The sequence below is a fragment of the Coffea eugenioides genome, chromosome 2 (assembly GCF_003713205.1).
Source record: "Coffea eugenioides isolate CCC68of chromosome 2, Ceug_1.0, whole genome shotgun sequence".
NCBI classification, from domain to species: Eukaryota; Viridiplantae; Streptophyta; class Magnoliopsida; order Gentianales; family Rubiaceae; genus Coffea; species Coffea eugenioides.
The window spans coordinates 28831192-28853729 of NC_040036.1; the positions used below are offsets into that span (position 1 = coordinate 28831192).

The window sequence follows — 22538 nt, forward strand, 5'->3', positions numbered from 1 at the left end:
TTTAGCTGCTTTTTTTTTTGTGTTTTTTTTTTAACCCTTCCTTTCCACCCCACCCACTTGTTATCTTTAATTGCCAAATTCGAATCCTGAAACTAACAGCAGAATTCGAACCTGAACCTAACAGCAGAGACTACAGACTACGCTAAGAGTCCTCCCTTAGTCATTGGACCAATTGGCTATGAAATAGACTTTAGCTGTTTTTTTTTTTGTGTTTTTTTTTAACCCTTCCTTTCCACCCCACCCACTTGTTATCTTTAATTGCCAAATTCGAATCCTGAAACTAACAGCAGAATTCGAACCCTGAACCTAACAGCAGAGACTACACTAAGAGTCCTCCCTTAATCATTGGACCAACTCCAGTTATCAAATAGACTTCAGCAGATATTAAGACTCTTAGGTTCATTTTTGGGGTTGTCATTAACTATATATATATATCCCTCTAATTGTCCGGATTTTTGTGAAAATTCATTTAAGAGCCTTTCTCGAATAGAAATTGGATCTTTTCTTGCTCGCATTATGATCATCATGGTAAATATTAGTCAATCTTTAGATGATAAATGATTGTTTACAGATCTTAAGAATCCCGGGTGCCGAAGAGTTTTCGAGTCAGTGAAACTTCCGTCAAGTTTCAAGCATTAAAGGTCCTGCCAATCTCAGCCTAATTCCTATCGATGGCTTACAACTTAAGTCCAAATATGATCTTAACATGCAAGTTTTACTTCGTGATTATGTTTCTAAAACCCCTTCCAGTATACTAATACAAAATGCACCCAAGACTTTTTTACTTGGTCCAAAACATTCTCACGTCTCAGATACAAAGGTTGTAAGGTTTTAGGTGACCATTTCTATCAAACCTGATGAAAAGCAGAAAATCCGGACTCTTTGGCCATATGTGGATTTGCCGACTTGGGATCTTAAATCTCAACATAGCCAAAAAGGTTAAGGACACAAATTGTATCCTTAATAAACTCTTGAATTTAGGGAAAAAAAAAATAAAAAGCCTAAATCAACATCACCCATCTCGCAATCAGTTCAATTTGTGGTCTAAAAAAGACACAAAATTGTTTACTGTGAACAAATTCTAGGACTCTCCTACATACTACCTTATTAGTACGTCTGCACCGAAACCAAGTGAATTGATACAGCGTATAGTTTTGGCCTCAGATAAAATGTTTTCAAAACTTGGCTCGCTTCAGCTTTTGATAAGGTCTGCATATTTGACATGATTTAAGCCCTCAATCTTGTTAAAAGTGGTTGGCCTCAGAATCCTTGAGCGCCAAAAGCTTTTCCTTCAGAAAACATCGCTTTAAATCATATGCTCAATCAGGTTGACCTTCAAGTAGGCCTGTCAACGGATCGGGTCTAGACCCGGATCCGTGAAATTATTACGGGTATGGGTAGGGATTTAATTCCGTTTTCCGGATCCGGATCCGTTTTGTCAAACAAAAAAACGGGTCGAATACAGAATATAGTATTCCGGCCCGTATTAGACCCGGATCCGGATATAAATGAATTAATAATTTAAAAAATATATATTTATCAATATAATTTGATTAGGGTGATGTATTTGAATAAAGTCAATTTGATTTCTTTTCTTATTTGATTTTTTCTTTGCATTAGTTAGAAATTAGTTTACAAATATTTTTTTTTCTCATTTTTATTAGAAATTATAAATTTTACTAAATTTGTTCGGGTAGACCCGACCCGGATCCGGGACCCGTCGGATCCGGATCCGGAACATAGAATAAAAGACCCGTCGGGTAAACGGGTCGGATCCGGGTCCGGGTCCGGAATAATGAATTTCAGCCCTACCTTCAAGTGCGTCAGACGAGACTTGTTACTAACGCCAGGTCGCTTTTACATTCATTGTAGGTCTCGCCAAAGAGGACCAAACTCTCACTAAAATCCATCCAACACAAGCACTTCACATTGCACCACACAATCACCATTTTTGCAAACTACCCAAGTTTCAACCTTTCATGTTATATAGGCCTGAAAGAGGAAAAAAATTAAGAGAACTTTCCATTTCAGTTGTTCAATGCCGAGTCCCTCGATACCACGTTCTAAATCTGCTCCTAGAATTTTAACAACTCCTCTCTCTCCCTCTCACTCAGATGTAACTTCTCGATGGACATCAACGTCCGAAAACTCATCTAGAACATGGCCAAAGAAAGTTGGTAACTTCATTGCAAGAAAGACTGGCTCATCGTCTTCATCAAAGAAATCAATCCTAACTGAAGAGAGCCTCAAGGAATTCAACAGACTAAATGAAATTCTAGAACAGAAAAGGCACTTCAGCAGTAGTCCTTACTACAAGGGGCTGACTTACTCATCCCTTGTTATTAGTAGACAGAGACCTTCACTGCCAAGTCCTGATACAGAAAGCAATGCCGGAAGTTTGATGAGCTCAAGCTCTAAAACCAGCTTTGTATATAAAATGCAAGAATGGGGAAGTTCCTGCTTTACATCCAAGGACAAAGAAGCAAACATTTCTCAGCCCAAATCAAGTTCCTCTAATAGTAAAAACTTCAGAGACACTATCACCCCTATCCGATCTCTATCATCCTCTACATTGTCCAAACAAGGTTCAACACCCGCAACAACAAATACAAGATATAGATGTACCAAAACTGCAAAAGAGCTGGGCTCTGAAAGTGAAAAACTTGGCAGCATTAGCACAAAAATTACCAGCACCACCAGTACTGATGCTGCTATTGCTATATTGAACAAAGGGAAGCCATTGAGGGAGAGAGTATTAGTACCACCATCACCACCACCAACACCGCCTCATCCAGGACCACAAATCATACCACCAGCACCAGCACCAGCACCAACACAAATTCTACAACCACAACCAACACTTCAACCACCACAGACATCATCCCGACCAACAATAACACCATCTCAAACTTCACCAACTGAAAAGATAGTCCAGGAGAAAGAGACGAACAAGCCAGAGAATGAAAGAAAATTTATGTGGGCTGACAAGTATCGACCATTTGCCCTGAAGGATTTCATATCCAATCATAGTAAAGCACTAGAGCTGCAAGCTACAGTGAGATAGCCTGACTAATTCTCCCTTTTCATTCTTCTCTGTCCATATTCTACTTTCGACAGGGTACAATGAACTGAACATTGATATCTAATTGTTAGTTTACAATCTTCTATAGGTCAAGTCAGAAAATTGTAGTCATTTCATATTTGAAGGACAGCCAGGGGTTGGAAAGAGAACGATGATTTGGGCTTTCCTCCGTGAAGCTTTTGGAGAAGATAGAGTAGAGGTAATGCTCTAATATAATATCTTTTTATATAATTTTCTTAGTGCAAACAAGAATAAGCATATCCGTTGTGGAGTATGTTGGCTAAAATCTATAGAATCAGCATACCAGATCAAAAAGTAATGACCACATGACAGAAGCTCACACACAGAGGGAATATACAAACTGTAAACTAATTCAATATGTGAAACCAGATATTAGTATCATCTCACTTGAGAAACTTTGGAGGAAACAGCAACGAAGTGTCAAACTAAAGATAAAAGTTTTTTCATCTTCATTGTTAGGGCCAAGAAACTCTGCTAGTGTTTTTGTCACCATGATTACATTAATCTCTACTGCAAAATTGAAATATATTAACATGACTGAGTGCCAAAGAAATTCAATTGCAAAGATCTAGAAGCTGTCTTATGTCATGATCAATATGTTCTACAGGCTAGAGAGGAAAGCAGGAAGTTCGTTCTGAAGGTCAGTTCTAGTTCCCATCCCTAACTCCACTTTTTCAATTTTTCATCTCCTTTCCTCATTTGCCAGAATTGGAATATTGTACTATCTCATGTGGCTTCCACATAAGCAGAGGGTAATAATAAAACAAATATCACGAAAGGAAGTTCAAATCAACCAATTGAAGTAGCATCACTTGGTCAATCAGTTGAATCAGTCAGTCTTCCTAAAAAGTTTTCACTTCTGGGTCAATGTACTTAGAACAGCAGCCATTACTAGTACTTCGGTCTAAATGTAATACTTGGAGAATATTCAGATGAATTTCACTCAAATTACCAACAATACCTATGCACTTCTTAAAAGAAAAAGAAAAGATTTAGACTTTAGATTAATTAGACCTTTGTTTTACCGGTAAAGCGACTCAAGATGACCATCAACCTAATTCTTGAGGTTGGAAGAAGATCATGTCTAAATCCAGTTCTTCCATGAAATGTAAACGTCTCACTGATGTCATTTGCTTGCTTTAATTTGCTTTCTTGATGATTTGACATAACCAACTAGTTCACGTTGAGTTAATTTACTCAAGACAAATTTCCAGATGTATCTAGTTCCCTTTGAGTTACTATTACCTACCATCAGAATCTTGACAGCATCTTAACAAGGTGTTTTGGTGTAGAATTTGTTGAATCCGATTCATGACTGCAGAATGCAGGTGTAAACAGTAAAGTGAGAAAAGAAACTGAAAGGCGCAACTTAGGGATGTTGTTAGTCCAAAATCACAATTGCTTATTTATAAGTAAAACTATCACACATTTAGAAAAGGATACTTTCAGGGAGTCTTGTGCTCGTCTCTTCAGCCAAATAAAGAAAACTCTTACAAAACATCTTGTTCCTGCCTTATCAACATCCCAATTAGAGAAACTCCTTCAAAAGAAGGGTCAACTAAAGAAAAGAAAGAAATGCAGACCTTGAACTCCGAGAAAGAAATTTATATGCTCTACTAATCTAGACTGAAGGATCTACTAATCTTTATTACAGGGAGAAGCAGTAAGTAGCATCAATGTCAATATAAAGCACTCGTCTATGCATGTTGAAATCAATCTCTCTGAACTAAGAGGGTATGAGAAACACGTTATTGTGGAACTGATCAAAGAGAAAAGTGACAAATCATCAAGTGAGGCTTTGCAGTGCAATCCTGATAATTGTAGAGGTACTGCAAGAATTCTTTTCAACGAAAGTAATTCTACAACATCAAATGCCAGACAGAATGATTTTCCTTTCTTTATTCATACTTATGCAGCCATAATTCTCTACGAGGTGGACAAACTTCCAACTGAAGCCCTACTCTATATCAAGTGGCTTTTAGAGCGGTATAAAGGGTGTAATAAGCTCTTCTTTTGCTGTAGCGATGCCTCAAAGATCCATCCATTAACTTCACTTTGCACTCTTGTTCAGCTCCTACCGCCTTCTACTGAAGAAGTAGGAAACTGAAATACCTAAAGACTGTCAAAATCATATCTCGGAGAAGTTCTGACTTTTTGCTTTCCACAGATTATTAAAGTACTGGAATTCATAGCACAACAGGAGGGAATTACGTTACCACACCAGTTGGCTGCCAAGATTGCAAAATCCTCCAAGAACAACCTAAGACAAGCCATACGCTCATTTGAAGCAACCTGGCAATTCAAGTACTCTTGCCTATGCATAGCCTTGCATGTTACATTACTATAGCAACCACAAAAAGTGCACCCATTCACACCCATTATGTGCGTGTCTTTCCAATTAGAAAGAATAATTCTCCAGGAAAGTTTTTCCTTTCTTGATTCCTTAATGCAAACATATGCAGTTCTGTTCTGAAAGAAAATCAAGAAATCATGATAGGGTGGGAAGATGACATAGCAAAAATTGCTAGAAATATAATAGACGAGCAAAGCCCAAAACAGTAAGTTTTGTCATACTGACTTGTAAGCTTTGTGATTTTGAAAGTTGTATACGACTTCCACATAATACAACCTACTAGTACAACAGGTTACCTAAAACTAGAAAACCTGACCATGAGGATCATTACATGTTCCAGGCTATACAATATCCGTGGAAAGCTCCAGAACCTTATAGAGCACAATGTATCTCCAGAGTTCATATTTGAAGTAAGAAGTTCAATGCCCTTACCTGTGCCACTCCATTACTAAAGGTGCAACTCTAACTAGTTATCTTTTTTGCAGACTCTAGTGAAAGAACTCAAAAAGAACTTGGATGAGCAATTACAGAAACAGATTGACAATCTACACGAGAAATACAATGTATAGACTCGAGGTTATCGGTTACTTTTCCTATCCTAATAGTTCCATTTGCAGTTCAAAAAAAAAAAAACAATAGCCAGGTGTGGCTTTGATATTTTTGCAGAAAAATGATGATTGCGAGAAGCATTATGCCCCTGCACCAAATCGACAGGAGGAAATGGGTAAAAGACTCAATGATCCAGTCAGAAAGACTGTGCAGCAATTTATGAGAATAGAAGGTAAGAAAATCTTGCAACAGAAACTAAGTATCCATATTATTGTAGCATAAGGCCAGTTATTTGATTGCTCACATGACGAAAGTTTATCAAGGAAATTGGTGCATAAATAAAAGTAAAAAGGTCTGATGATAATTTCTGCTATTCTTGTCCTTTAGAAGACCAACCTTGAACACTACTACTAAAAACTGCAAAAGGAAAGCTTAACTGTCCTAAAAACAGATCGTTAAGTTTCATAGTCAATGTTTGGAGCAAAATTCAACAGAACAGTGATTTTTTTTTTATGGTAAATATCAAATCACATGGTTGACTAAGGGCAAATCCCCTCAAGTTAGCAAAAGAAAGTGCTTATGCTTTCACTGGTCTTCTCCACCCCCCACTGCTTAGGGGTCAAATGTTTATCTCTCTAATGTTCATCGATCAACTGAATCTCACCACCCAAAATGTCCTTGACATTTCTTATAAATAAACTTTAGTTACTCTTCGTAAGAGAATTCAAACAAGATTGTTAGAGGGCTTCCTAACAATTTCTGGGAGATATCAAATGCTAATGTTTTAAAAGTATAAAAAGGTTTCACAAATGATCATGTAAGATTCCTCGAAAGATAAGGCAAATATTCTGTAAACATTTTTGCCATGATAAATCACATTAAGTGAATGGCCATGTGAAAAAAAAATATTCTTCAGCTCCTAATCAAGGAATAGTTTGCACCACTACTGCAACCTCTATCTAAATTGTACTTCTGCTTACCCCATTGTTCTTCACTTTGACTTTCATCAAGCACCTTTCCCAATTATGAGGTACCTTCTGCTATACTTTATCTGGCTGCATCTTTGCTTTTCCACCCTACTTTCACCATACCAATTTCATGTGATAAGACTAAATGACTTAGAAATTGTTACCATGCATCTTTTAATAACCAAGGCTTCCTCTGTGATAGATATGCATCACTTGAAGTGTTAAAGCATCTCATATAGGCAGCTTTTCACCAGGATTTCCTTTTGTCACTTGGCATGGTATTCTCCCACCAATGAAACATAATTCTCTCTTTACTGTCAAAGGAATAGAAATAGCCTCATGAACAAAGTTGCAGATGCGTCTAAAGCCGTACATACCTCAAGACATCTTCATACATTCATCTACCACCAAAAAAAAAAAAAAATGAAACTGTCAACTTGGCAAAGGCCAACTAACAAATGCTAAAACGTTAATGAAATAAGTCAAAAATAGACGTTGTGATTACTGATCACTTTCTCTTTTTCTTCCAGAGTTCATAGCAAAATTCATGAGCTGGTACAAAGGCTTGGTTGTCAAGAGCAAGCAGATGCAAGCCCATGCAATTTAAAGGACTAATTAGTAACTGTGAACTCAGTTACTTCATGAAGTGGATTCGAATTGTCAATACAGTTGACAATTTTACTTTTTCTTTTTAAATAGTTTGGGGTCTTAATAAATGGCCAACAAAATTGTCCGTGAGCATTATCTAAAAGCACATTAGTATTACATAAATGCATGAATAAGATCCAGATCCAGCTGCTGCATTCTATTTCTATATTTCTCGTCCTACAGATTGGACAAGAGTACTAACTTTCAATTAACTTTTTTATATTTCAGTAATCATATAAATATAAGGTAAGATATAATGCAAAAAATTTCACCTCATTCTTTAACACACATCCAGCTCTATATGGTTACAAGCATTTATAAAATATATTCAGAAGTGCCCTAATGAATTGTCTATGTGCAAGCAACACTCAATTTTCTGGGGGCAGACCTAATATGGCAGCCAATAGCTCTGAAACATAATAAAAGTGAGTGGTCACTGGCATGTCAACAACATTACTACCTAAGAAACAGACGTGAAAATAACATTTATGATGTTAGAAGTTAAAACCCAAAGTTCAACGAGAAAGATGGACAAAAGAGAATATTGTAAACTAAAGACAAGTTCTAATTTGTAAAATACAGATTGCTCACCCCAAAATTCCAAATTGAACTCGAAAGCTCATACAACCCTTCTAGCATGATAAACTAGCTATTATAGTTAGTATTATAGTTGCAACGATTCAGTTTAAGAATGAAAGATTACTGTAAAATATAAGTGATGGCACCTTAAAACAATCAGCCAAAATCTGGCAATCACTTCTTCAAGTACTTGATTTCAGCAAAAATGCTTGAGATTAAGATCTAATACGGACTTTGTATAGAGAACTAATTTGTCAAGTTTGGCAATATACATGGTTCCTGATGCCGCCAACATTCCCTAGCTTTCTTATGTAGACATGCCTGATGTGTAAGCACTTGCAAAATAGTGCAGTTAGTTCAAGTTAACCTATTGCACTATTCTAGTAAAGAGTTCAATGCTATCCAAATGATCAAAGTTTTGTCTTTAAGAATTAAATTCCAAGGTGTTAATGAAAAGGTATTCAGTTCCTGTAAATGCTGGCAAAGTAATGAAACTCCTGCTTAATTGAAGTTAAATTTTAACTTTACTCAACAGTTACTTTTCCAAACTCATTATACTCAGGATCATGAACAGTAACATTAGAACACACTAAATTATAATGATCTCATGACTGAAAACTTGGAAACTGTTACAGTGTCTATCTGATATCTCCCCATTTTTGATGAATAGATTATTGGGATCTCAATGAAGCCTTACAAACTCAGAGAATAAGTAGTCCACAGAAAAAAATGCGTAAAACTAGCTCACTGTTACCCTAAAAATAATCCATTATGATAAATGTACAGAATCTGTGGCATTAGAACTAATCTAACCTCTGGAATAATGTAAAGAAACTCATTGCACAGCCAACCGCTGAAGATGTTCCAAGAAGACCTCAAAGCTGACATCATCAGTAAAAATAATATCTCCCCCAGGAGCAGGAGGAGCATCAGAGTTGTATGTAGCAGAAGGATTCAATTTTACCAACAGAAAACGTGCCTGCATAGAATTAGCCTCTTAAAATTTTTATAAAAAATAAAAATTAAATTCTCCTCCCTATTTGTGATTAGCCACCAGTTAATAAAAAATACTTTGATCATTCAAAAGCTGTTAATCAAGAACAGGTCAAACAGAAGTCAAGAACTATGTCAAGTAATTTCTCAGCAATATGCAAAGATTTCCACTAATGGAACGCTGACTCATGATTCCCTGCTAATTTAATTAGTTAATAGAAAAATCCAAAAAATTAAAATGGACCACCAATAACAAGCAACAAGTTTTCAGTGTGTTAGTAAAAGTCAAAAGTTGAGTTTCAGAGAGAATTTTGGGAAAGTGTTTATAAGAACCACAGGAATTGCCATTTCCAATTTAAAAGTTTTACAAAATCACCATACAGCAATTATTAACAGCTCCCCTTCCCACCCACCCCCACTTCATTTTTTGGTCAACAAGGAATATTGCATTTTGGTTGCTCCTCACAGTAATTACATTCATAAAGTAAAATTCAGTAACCTGAGAGCCATGCTGATCACAAATGACCAAGCGGGGTACAGGAAATCTTTCTCTGATTATAGAATTAGCATCATCCCGGGGAGATTGCAACAGCTGTGCAAATGCCTGCAAGCACAGGTGTGTTTTAGATTGCAAACCATGAATGGACGGCTTATGCTTTACTGCAGCAGAAGCCATGGTCAGGAAAATAACATTTTAGAAGTCAACTCCAACAAAGCCCTAAGCAGCAGGTCCCAAACTTTCATGTACTGAACTAGAACAGCTAATCCAGACTCTGGGAATACTTACTTTATATCCATTCTAAATGCCCTCTGCCACTTAAGGCTATTATTGGCTAGGAAAGTAATTCTTAATAAGTGAGTCCTATTATTACATTGTTGCGACTGTTGTTCCCCCGCCCCCAAAACCCAACCTTTTAGAGTTCTGGGGCCCTACACGTATAAATTGAAAGTGCCATTTCTTCCATCTCCAAAGACAAGAATCATGAATGACACGGTCGAGCCTAATATCATTTAGACAAGAATCATCCCAGGTTTTCTCAAGATCTGAGGAAGGGTATCTGAAAGTAACTCTTCAGACCATCTCATTAAAATCAATCATGACTATTGTGTAAGACTCGACTCCAGGCCATTACACTACCCTATCATTGTTTATATGGCTAGCCCCAAGCACACCAATCTGCTATAGAAATTTATGGCAGAAATTTGTACTTCTTGTATAGGTCTCTTACCCCAATTGTTCAGCTGTATAACGTTTTATATTTGGCTACATTAGCAATTATAACATTTTATACATTTTAATGTAAGACAGCCAAGCAACATGAAGCCCGATAACAAGAAATCAAATAAACAAGGCAACATCCTGCTTCCCAAAGTTATTAATGAATTCTGAATAGATTCAGAAATTAACAGAGCCAAATGTACAAAGATAACTTTAAACAAAGTATAAGACTGACTACTGCCATTCCTAACCCCCCAACTCTTAAAACATAACCAAAACCATAAGAGGTAGCCAAACAACACATATATAACTGACCAAGTCTTCTGGAACTGAACAAGCAATTACTTGGTTCCAACTTGACCTAGCCCCACAAAAAAGATGAGAACAAATGTGGTAACATGAATCCCCAAGCTTTTATCATTTCTTTATCCTAAGTCCAGGTTACCCAAATATGTTCCCAGCAACTAGTTTCCAGTCAACTCATAACCATCTGAAACAATAACAGTTTGTTTAAAGAGAACAAGCGACCTCATCCTATCAATCCAAGTTTCAGGGAGATTACAACTTGCAAACAATCTTACCTGATGTTCAGGCTGTTGGTGGTATCCTGCTTTTCGCCATTGAGCAATAGTTGATCCATGAAATACGACAATTGTAAAATAAGAATCCAAAAGTAGGATTCTATCAGCAGCAATGGCAGCAACATCAAGGAGAACCGGTTCTGGAGCAGAATGAAAAGAGTAAGAGATCAATGAAGGTTGGATCATCACCACTGAATTTGCCACATTTTCCCTATTGAGAATCATTCTGAAATATGCTGTCTCATCAGGGCTGTTATTAAAGACCTGAAGCAAAAAATTCAGAAAGATATTAGGACAGAAGTAACTTAAATTAGGGTGGACTTAACTCCTAAAATTGCAGAAAAGATGAACAACTAAATAAAACAAGAAAAATAAAGACATACCTGGACAAACTGAGAACGCCGTAAATGAAACACAAACTGAGGAAATATTGAAAACCTAGGAGATAAACTGAAAGAAGATGGACTGTCCTTTTGGTAGTCGCCAAATCGTGAACATATATGAATCAGGGATTTATCCAACCATCTTATAGGGTCAAATTCAGCCTGTAGAAGTGGAAACTTGCACTTTGAAAGGCATAGTGATATACAAAAGGAATAAAGCAGTAAAACTGGAAGAACATGCTATGATTTTTACCAACATAACATCATAATACAGATAAATAAAAAGAAACTACAAACAGGAAAAGTAATCTTCGACCAGTATAATTAAACAAATTATGGAGTTTGGAAGGCCAGAAATTACAACATGCACACACTAAACCCACCATTCCACTTTGGGAGTTGGACAAGCTACCCCTGCAATTCCTTTCAAAATAACAAGCATACCCATTGACGCTACTGGCATGGGGGTTTTCAGCCTTAACCATTAAGTAACTTGTTAACTTTTACAGATTCTCCTTTTCACTTCTAAATTTTCACAGACAATGCAAAAAAAAACAGGTAGTATGTCAAATACCTTAACTGTCCTCAAACTCTAAGAAATGTAACTATACATCATGAACAAAAGGTATGCCAAAGATGTAAACATTGTATTTAGGAACTTTGGAAAGCATATCATGGGATGAAAAGACAATTAACAATTATGACTGCATGACAAGCATCTCTGGCAAAAAGGGCTGGTAAAGGTAATCACATTCATTCTTGTAAACATAAAACAACAAAGGTCTATAGGTTATCATTTCACAGATCTTCCATAGTAACAATCACTTAAAGCTCAATGATATTGATCCCCATTCCCCTGATGTAAAATGAGATTAATTGGTTTGAGAAAATTACAATCCACCAAGAGAAGCAACGATTCAACCAACAAATGCTGAAGAAAATTTTCAGGTAACAAAAATAAGACATGTAATTCTACAACAGAACAGACGAACACACGTAATCCTATACCAAAAATTAATTGGTAGTACATAGCAATCTCAGTCAGTAATGATGAAAATGTCAAAGAACCTGTCCTAACAAAAGCTAACTTGAACAAAGTTCTAGCAAAAAGGACAATCTAATAGCATACTATTGGCAAAGCCTGGGTATAGGCACCAATAATGTAAAAATAAAGTTAAAAACCAGAATTTAAACTTCCCAGTAGAAGAGGGTCAAACAACCAATTTAAATAGAAATTCCAAGTACATTGGACCAGACAAATTCAAACATCTAGACAGACATTAGTACACCTTGACTTATTAAAGAACAAACTTTTACCTCAGTTTCCATTTTAAAAGAAACTTGGCGTGCCATAACTACAGCAGCAGCTTCTTGGTCAAACCCAGCTACTAGGTCCTAGAAAAAACATGCATACTTGTATCAGATAATCAGCTTAGCAAGGAAGAGAGACACAAGGTTATAGGCAATGACACGAATACTTAGTCATATTTCCTTCCCAAAGTAAACATTATGAAAATCTAACAAAATCTCCCAAAAATCAGTAATATATGGACATTTGATGTATTCCATTTCCTCAGAGCAATAATTGTAACTTTACATAAATGTCATCTAACACTTTTCTCGTAGTACGATACAGCTCGCCCTAGATTCTAGATTTTCTATTTGTCATAGAAAATCTGTACTGGCAAGACACATCTTAGAAGTATCCAATATTGGTAAAATGAGTATAGCTACCTTTAACTCAGTAACCATGTGCGATTAAATGTATGGCCAACTAAAGACACACAATGTGCATGGAGTGCACCTTTTCAGCTACCACAAGCCAGAAGCAAAAAATGTTTAATCCAGTGAGTCCTTAGCAAGACAAGACAAATATGTATAGAGTACATAGGTTTTCATGAGCTCAGTCGCAACAAGTAGGTGAAGTCACACGCTAAATTCCATTTAACTTCTTTCAGAATCTTCAACCTCCCATATATGATTACTATAAACCTACATTAGAGCTTAAACCAAGAAAGATCTGCTAAGTCACAGGAGAAATGAAGAAAAATGGAATATGGACGACACAGCCACCTCATCTGCCAGTACAGTGATGGGGTAAAGTATAATACTGACATTCAAATAAGCAAGACAATTTCTGAATCACATATCTAAGAAGTTGGCAAGCAACATTAATACAAAAAAGCCGAAGCAATATTGCAGAGCTCACCTGTACACTTCCTGGTCCAGCAACCCACCTTCTGGAGATGGTGGTTGCACGAAGCCTCATTTGTCCACTGCTATGCTGGTAACTGGACAGGAGTATCTTTGATGAGTTAGGAATTCAACTATGCAAAGCAGGACAAAATGCAATGAAGTGAGCAGAAGTGCATACTATGTCAAAAACTGGAAGTAAAACAAGTTGTTTGCTGATTGAGCAATAGCATCAGGGCTCTCCTTTTTGACAATATCAAAGAATAAGCATAACGACGTAGTTTTGTCAAGGCCGCACATCTTCCATGCAGTTGTGTTTCCTTGACCAATGACATTTTCGGAGGCCAATGGACCTTTCTGCACAAAGTCTCCAATCATCAACATCCAAATACAATTTGATAAAACAGAACTTTCAAAAATGTCGGGCTTGTACCTTATCAAGTGATGCACAAGGGCCAATAATTCCTTGAATCTTAATATCTTTTGAGCAATTTACCTCAAATATACCACTGTAAAAGGGTAACTCAACCATCAGAAAGCTGTGCTTGGTCTACTAAAGTGATAACAGAACAAAAGACACTTATATTGACTAGTTAATGAGGCAAGCTTTGGTAGTTTTATAGGACAAGGGGCAATAACAAAATGAGAAAGGACCATCAGTTTAGAAAGAAAATCAGGTAAAGGATAGGTAACAAAATGAGGCGAAGAAAAAAGAAGAGTTTTCTCTCAAGTGGTCAATGAAATGGAGAAAATAAGAGAAGAATTGGATTAACAACCAATGATAACCCTAAAGAAGAGTTTTCTCTCAAGTGGTCAATGAAATGGAGAAAATAAGAGAAGAATTGGATTAACAACCAATGATAACCCTCCAATGTGTGACTAAAAAATTTTTTTTTTGCAAAATCCTGCTTGTTTTTCAGAACATAAAATGTAGAATAATGATGTTACCAACTTCCTTGCAAACCATGCATTCAAGAAAGAACAGACAAGAAGGGCAAAAAAGAAAAAAAGTTCTGGCACTTTCCTTTTTCCATCATTCCACCATATATACAAGGAAAGAACTTGATGGTATGATCTACAGGCCCCAAGCCAACATGCAAAATAACATCAATGCAGTAGACATCAAAAAAAAACATTTCTCTTTCGTTTTTGTACCCAATAAAGGTAAGTGACCTACTATTTCAAATTTTAGCTCATTGAAGAAAGGAGATTATCATCCTTGACAATGTTGGTTGTAATAATTAGAATGCCTGAGAGCACTAACAGGGAAAATTTCAGACATCATGCACATACAAACTCTAAGTTAACAATCATGGTTTCTAAGGATACATATGTAAGTGCACAGAAGCAGCCCTGCAAGAGGAATCTCAGATTTATTGTCATATAACAAGTTCATCAAGTTGTACTACAATAGTTTACCTTCAAAAAATAAGAGTCACCAACACTCATGCGTGCTTAGCTTAAACACTCAATAAAATGTTTGCAAGAAATGTAGTTGGTCATGATCCAAGTTTGTAGAGACTTGGCATATGAGCCAATCAATGTTGCGTGATTGAGGATAAATCATTAATAGTAAAGGCAAAGAGGATCAGAAAAGTGGATCATTGTTTATATCTGAAAAGGCAAAAGAAACTACAGTACCCAGTGCAAATTTGTTTGATTGTTTAACTTCAAACAAATAAGGTAACATAAAACGATCCCATGAACTACAATACTTTCTTCAAAAAGAAAAATACTGGTCAGGTGTTTTAAAAGTAGGCAAACAACTTAAAAAGTTTATCAGTAAAAAGTTTCAAAAACAGAGAGAGTAGAAAGGATAAAGAGGCTAACTGTTACAAGTCACAAGATTAATGATACTTCTGCACAATAATTGCTCGCTTATCCAGCACATTAATGAACCAAAAAAAAAAAATCAAGTTCAGCCAAATCAAACCTTACCTTGAAGATAGTCCCAGGTCATAATCCCCAGACTGGAAAACACGTTTTAAAGAATCCCTGAAAACTGAATGACCAAAACTTTCTGCCAGCACAACGAACCCTCCAGTTTTCTCAACTACTGCTTTAAGTTCAGCCACTCCTACCTATACATCAATTCAACTGTCATCCTCCACAAGTACATTTAGCACAGTAACAGCTCAATTTGCTCATACTAATAGTTAACAATAGATAAGTAGCATATTTAGGACCAAATTGGCAACAACTTAATCATATAATCACCCAAAACTGAATTGGATGTCTCCCTCGCTTTTGTCCATCAGCAAAAAAAAAGTAGAATTCCCTTGTATGAAAATATTAAGCTATAAATACTACTTAAATATTTTACATAGTGAAAAAAGTGGTTGCCCACCAATTGTAATCTCTTTAAATTTCAATTGACTGATACATTAAATGTAAGATGTTTTTTACCTGTACTTTAACTTTCAACTATCCCCTGATATCCTTGCCAGTCAAACTAAGAGGGTTCTATCTGGGAACAGAGAGGGCACAAATTAATGGCAGTGGAACTCTATGGATTAACTAAAGAATTGACCCAGATTTTTTAATGCTCCTACATGCAAAGTCCACAAGTCAGCAATGAAGTGAAGTTGCTGCACTTAATTTGTTCAAATTTGATGGTTCTCATAAAAAATTCTAGATTCTATTGCCACTTTTCTTCAGTATTATTTTTCTTACATTATTAAATTCATTTGCATAAGCCATAACACTTGCTACTTATGTCTTACAAGACATTTATAGGACGAAAATTGTGTAATAGATTCTTTCCTATTTCTCCTTCATTTCTCTTTTCCTGTTGAATTATCCTCGCCCATCAAACTTATCAAGTATTTGTGAAATAGCAAAAAAGTCATTCAAAATATGTGCACCAGATTGCTGCATCCTCAATAGAAACAAAGCATCCGCTATGATCTCCCTACATTGGGACATTTAGTCTGAAAAATCAACAACATTCAGAAGCATGAGAAAAGTCACATGTCCACACCAAAGCTTAAAAAAGATAATGCTAAACAATCTATCTTTCTATGCATGTTCTAAGACAAATTTATAAAATCCTGTTCTTACAACAACTCACAAGCTCCGAAAAGCATATAGGTGAGATAATAGTCTTACTGCATCCAACTTCTACTTCAAATTATGCAGGGACCAAGTAAGAAGTAAATCTTCGCTAATCTTTAGTTTGATCCGCATCGCTAAAGGAAACACTCAACATCCTAAAACTCACTAGCCGCCAATAAAGGTCAAAGACTAGTCAAAGGCACTTTATCCAATAAAACCATTTAGGATTAAAATTCTACACCCATTTCAATGACTCACAAGCTCCAAAAAGCATTACAGTGAGATGTCATCCTACTGCAACCAACTTTTTCTTCTCCTTATCCAGTGACCAAGTAAGAAGTTAATTCTTACTGTTGTCTTTAAATTGGACACCATAATACAGGTGATAAACAGAATTCCAAAACTCCTCGGCCACCAATAAAGATCAACAACTAATCAAGAGGCTCATCATCCAATTTGCAAATAAACCACCAACTGAATTCCAAAACTCCTCAGCCACCAATAAAGATCAACAACTAGTCAAAGAATTGTAGAACCTTTCCCTAAAAGTACAAGAACGTTGACAACTCAGAACATTGGCAAGAGTGGACAAAGAAAAAGTCCAAGCTTGATCATTCTATAGGGACGTAAACTATTTAGAAGCACACATAGCAGAAAAATCAAGTTGACACTAATCTGTATTACCACTTGTTCCAGTAACAGTAAGAATGGCAATTTAGTTAAGTTTATCTGAAGCTTACTGAATACTTCACAGAAAAATCAGCAAAACCTCTTGTTTCTTTGTCTTTGGATAGGTTCAAAATAAATGAAAAAAAAAGAGGAATACAACGCATTACACGAATGGAACTTCTCAAAAGCTATTCTAAGAATCAGTTTCCCATTGCTTATCATCTTCATCAATGCAGTTTCAGGAAGAACAAGAATTGCTAAAGAGAAAAGAGGAAAAGGTCCAACTATAAATCAACAGTGCAGGCATGATAAGCAAATTATCATTTCTTTCTTTCCAAATCACACAGCACGCCATACAGTCCTAAGATTCGTTCACACTGATTCTTCAGACAACCCCAAATTTGAATCAGACTATATTCTGCACATCACATGAAAATGTCTAGATCTAAAACCACCAAGCTCACTAAATAACTTGCTCATCTATATTAGTCTGGACTCAGGTCTACCAGACCACCTAAATTCTACAGTTGGTGTGAATTTCATAGCATCTTTCACATGAAGCTTAAATTTACAATGAAGCAAATTATCTTGTGCACAGTCAGCAGTTACTAACACGTCCCAAAGCCAAAAAACTTTGGCAATGAAGGCAAACTATTCTCTTTCAAAGGATCAATCACGAGGGTTTTGCTTTAATGAATTCAGAGAGAGAGTAACAATTCACATGAAATATGGATTTGGGGATCAATGCCTACATGTACCACATGTGATTCATGGTCAACATCATATGCTTGTACTACAGATTTCCTTTCAAGATTTTCACCTGTACTACATTAATAACATCCTGCATTTAGGCAGACTTTGGTTAACATTAAATGTTTCTATGTTATCTTAGCACCACCCTAAACCTGCATATAAAGTAAGCATTAAACCGTACTTTCATGAGGAACGCAAATTATTCACCTGGTCCAATGCACAAGCAAAAACATCCAGTACGTGTCCTTGATGAACAAGCTGCTTCGAAATTCCTTCATAGAACCTGACAGCTTTATGATAGAGAGGTGCAGAATCTTTATCCAGATCCTTATGAGAACGTATTGGCTCAGATAAAGTTTTTGATACAATCTGCCATTTCATACAAAGAATCCATTAGTAGGCAAAACATCAAGACCATAAAGCTACAAACATGTCTGCCATTTGTAATTGCATTTGCAATTGTGTTTGTAAGTAGAGTTCCCTCATTCTGTTCAAATTCCACATAGTAAGTACCATTTTTTTCCCTTCAAGAAAGAAAACAAAAATAATTACATGCATAAATTGATTAAATAAAAATGGAGTATTCTTCTAGGTACAAATCAAGAAAGTTATGCACATATATATATACACACACATATATATATATATATATACACACATGTATATATATATATGTATCAACAAACAGGATACAAACAAAAGTTGCACATGTCATAGGAGCAAGACTATCAACATTTTCCACACGATGGGTATCAGGCATAGAATTGTTTCAATCTCTTAACTATATATTATTGAAGATATGAACTCTAGATATAAGGCTATCAATACAACAACAGAATGGTTGAGTTGCAACAGAAAGATGAATTAGCCACAAAGCAGACTAGATACTCCTTTGTCATTTATCCAAAAGATATGAACAGAAGCTGCTTATATGACTAACTAAATCAAGAACAAATCAGTTGTTTACCATGACATATAAAAGCCTTGAATGCTGACATTACTTACTAACTAGTTCAAATATACCATTTATGGCTTTTGGTTTGATGTTCACGTGAAGAAATTTTCCCACTATTCCAAGACAAAAGCAATGCAAGTTGTATGCAGAATCAGATATCAGTATAAGATGGTAAATAAAAGTCACTATCTACATCATGTAGTTATGACTCTTATATTCTATCCATCAATCCTCTCTCTCTTGTGATACTAAAAAGAAAGTTACGGGATGTTTTCTCTCCTAATGAAAAAAAGAAATCATTTCTAGAACATGTATTGAGCAGGAGAAATTTAAGTACACTAAATTAAAAGTAAATACTTAACATACCGTATAAGTATAGATCATTTTAACTTCACAAAAGAGCAATGGAAGGACAAAGTCTATGCCCATAAAAACTCCCATGATTGAAATAGATCAAAAGATGAACATTTGAACGACACCAATGCCCAAGTAGCTAGCACAAGTTAACGTGTTTTACATATTAACTTTTGAAACACGGCATTGCTTATTCTAACAAGCAAGCAGTTGCAATGAAAATTGCACTGATAGACTTACAGAGCCTGGCCCTTCTGTCGATGGCCCACCCAAAAATGCCATGATTCTGGCCCCAGAGCCTGGAACGCAAATTCCTAACAAATGAGCAGCAACACTCAATGCAGTACCAGAGCACCTAGCAGCCCTTTGATCTGCTGGAACCGGCCAAGGATCTTTTTGAAGCTCCTCGAATATCTAACAAAGATTATAGGTGGAAGAAAAGATCAGAAAAACGGAATGAAAAAACAAAAGGAGGACAGACGAACATGAAGATATCAGGACCTGGAGTTCCAATCGACAAAGTCCACAAAATGTGACAAAGGAATATTTTCTAAAGACGGCCCCCCAAAATGTGAGACTAACATTAAAGCTAATAACTATTAACTATCCCAAAATGCGAGAGATGGAAAGACTTAGTTTCAACACTAACACTAGATACATGGTAACAATAGAAATCAGATAGTTTTGTAGTTCTAATCAGAAAACAATCAATTTGCTTGATGAAAACACAGAAATCCAAAAAGTATGAAATCACACCCTGAAGTACGACAAGATCTGCAAGCTGCACACTGCTTCAGGAATTTGTGTGTACTTAAAAAGATGAGTTTTGTTAAGAATTCAATGAGGAAGCATACCGAGCTGAGTGTAAATTCACACTCTGATGCAGGTAACAGAAACCTAGCAATACTCTCCTGCGACAGCCCATCTCTTGCACCAGCAATAACTCCGATAGTTGGCTTCGGCTTATTTGCTAAGAAACCCATATGCTCCAACACCTGCTCCTTAGTTAACTCCTTTGATCCCTTGAAAACATAGACCTTTGGAATCTGCCCATACCCTAGCTCATGAACATGTACATATGTACCAAATGTGATCAAACCAATAAGACAATTCTCAGGCATAGTCCCTAATACCTGCAATCACAAAATGTCTAATAAAGGTGAATCACAAAATAGAGTCAAGACAATAATCTGACTTTTTTTTTTTAGCAGGCGCAAATTGGGGTAGGGGAAGCAACCATCGTCAAAAATAATTGCCAAAAACTGCCAAGATATTTCTTTTGAATTTATTAAATAAAAAACACAGAAAAAGCAAACAACCTCAAGTCCAAATGAGTTTAATCGCATTAAATAATGTTTCCTTTTGGGTCAGCCTAATGCAGCAAATTGTTTTAAGTGAAGCTGCAGTCTTATTCAAATTCTGATGCTCAAAGTGGAATTTAAGAAATGTATCTAAAGCACATACAAGATTTATCCATTAATTACATTGTCAGTCCACAATTAGAGAAACACTACGAAAAAACAGCTGAAATAAACAAAACAAATGGCAGAAACAAAAAGATTCAGTTTTGAAACATAAACATAATCGCAGCTCATATTCCACAGGTAACAAATTAATTAGCTAGACTAGATGGTTCATGCTAAACTCATCCAATAACCCAAGTTTACATGCTTAAAGAAGCAGTCACAGATTAGAGACAGACGCACTCAATAAGTAAAGAAAATTCCAGGAATCCATATGAAAAGATAAATTCAAAAAGTTAGAACGTAGGTCCATGCCTGTAATAAAGAAGATTTCAAGAATCCAATTTCCTCCTCAATAACGCACGTATCCACCACAAATAGATATATAGGACTGGAAGCAGCAGCCGAAGCCGCCAAATTTTGATCCTCATACTCAATAGTAGTGAGATGTGGGAAAAGCTCCCCCGGCAAATTGGATTCCGAAATGCCCTGATAATGGGGAGGAAAATGGTTGCGCTGTAGACAAAAGCAGCAGATCCAGATTTTATTGTTGGGGTTGGAGTAATCAACGATAGCAAAAGGGTTCAACACCGATCGGCAATTCCGGCAGCGGAGAGGGGAGTACGGCAACACTGGGGTAGTCGGAGGAAGAGGTTTTAAGGGCGTGTAAATTGCCGAGATCGGAATTACGCACTGAGCTGACTCGGATTTTATCCCTGGTAAGACGTTCCATGGCATTCGCACGGCGTCTTGCGCTTCTAAGTCGAGAAACTCTGCCATGGCGGCGGTGACGGCAGAGCAAAAGGGCCGTGAATCGGTTGAGACGAGCAGAATATGATGGCGCCAAGTGTTTCGGCAAGTCACTACCAACTACCCATGAAAATTTAAAAGGCTCTTTCGGCTGGTTGATTGTGGGGTTATTTGTGTCTTTGAAATTTTGGCCGAAAATAAAAGTTGCATGAGGTGCAAGTTTTTAATGCTGGGGTTGGGGTGAATTTACGTATTTGTTCTGCTGTGTGGGTAGACTCATTCTGCCTTTCATTTCTATCTATTATTTTATATAAGATAAGAAAAAAGGAGTAAGGTTTAGTGTTTTGTCTCTTTTGCTCTTCCTAATAGTTTGATAAGTGGTTTGCTAATATTTCTTGCACATTGCTATTTTTACTATTGCATATTTTTTTTGGCCTTTCGTTCATGCAAAATCAAACAAGTCTGGCTCTTATATTTATGGGTATTCATCGGTTGATAATCAGAAATTTGATAAAAAAAATTTTGGGTAATTTGAGAATTGATTTTTTAAGTCCAATATCCTATTATCATCCAAATCTTAGTTTGATAAATTGGATCAAAGAAACAGTAGTGAGTTAAAAAATTTTAATTTGCTCTAAAAAAATTGTTATAACAAAATAATATGCCATATGTTTTCCAAAAAAAATTTGTTAGATGAGTCTTTAAAAAAAAAAAAAGATGTTTTCCAAAAAAAAAAAAATTGCTCCCAAAGATTTTTTAATTGCTAGGCTACACCACACCAAGTAAGTAACATCACACCCAGTTTGGGAGCAATTAATTCTCTTTTGAAGATTTTTTACGGGCTATTAATTCCTCGGCTACACCACACCCAGTTTTCCAAAAAAAAAAAAAAAAAAAAAATTGTTAGCAAAGAGAATTACAAATATCCACTGCATGGTAACCTCCATTCGAATCCAAAAACCATGTCGCCT

General features: G+C 36.2%; 2 protein-coding genes across 5 annotated transcripts; one reads left to right on the forward strand and one right to left on the reverse strand.

Moving 5' to 3' along the window:
* Positions 1-2038: 2038 nt before the first annotated feature.
* On the forward strand, positions 2039-7580 carry LOC113759390 (replication factor C subunit 3-like). Its single transcript, XM_027301962.1, has 11 exons — positions 2039-3055; positions 3171-3281; positions 3711-3743; positions 4758-4929; positions 5020-5198; positions 5271-5407; positions 5566-5661; positions 5797-5866; positions 5942-6019; positions 6123-6237; positions 7504-7580. Exons 1-11 carry the CDS (start codon positions 2039-2041, stop codon positions 7578-7580), a joined length of 2085 nt encoding a protein of 694 aa, XP_027157763.1.
* On the reverse strand, positions 5115-21659 carry LOC113762742 (protein transport protein SEC23). 4 transcript variants are annotated; one of them, XM_027306318.1, is made up of 14 exons: positions 21133-21659; positions 20209-20487; positions 19595-19768; positions 18253-18414; positions 15508-15650; positions 14003-14078; positions 13751-13926; positions 13586-13667; positions 12694-12771; positions 11377-11538; positions 10994-11257; positions 9693-9797; positions 9014-9179; positions 5115-5567 (listed from the first exon to the last, which is right to left on the reverse strand). In XM_027306318.1, the coding sequence occupies exons 1-13, from the start codon at positions 21595-21597 to the stop codon at positions 9036-9038; spliced, it is 2310 nt and encodes a 769-aa protein (XP_027162119.1). In that variant the 5' UTR covers positions 21598-21659; the 3' UTR covers positions 5115-5567; positions 9014-9035. The 4 variants fall into 4 exon arrangements, with proteins under 4 accessions (XP_027162119.1, XP_027162118.1, XP_027162117.1 ...); XM_027306317.1 differs by lacking the exon at positions 5115-5567 and adding an exon at positions 6789-7287; XM_027306316.1 differs by lacking the exon at positions 5115-5567 and adding an exon at positions 6789-7374.
* Between the last annotated feature and the right edge of the window lie 879 nt (positions 21660-22538).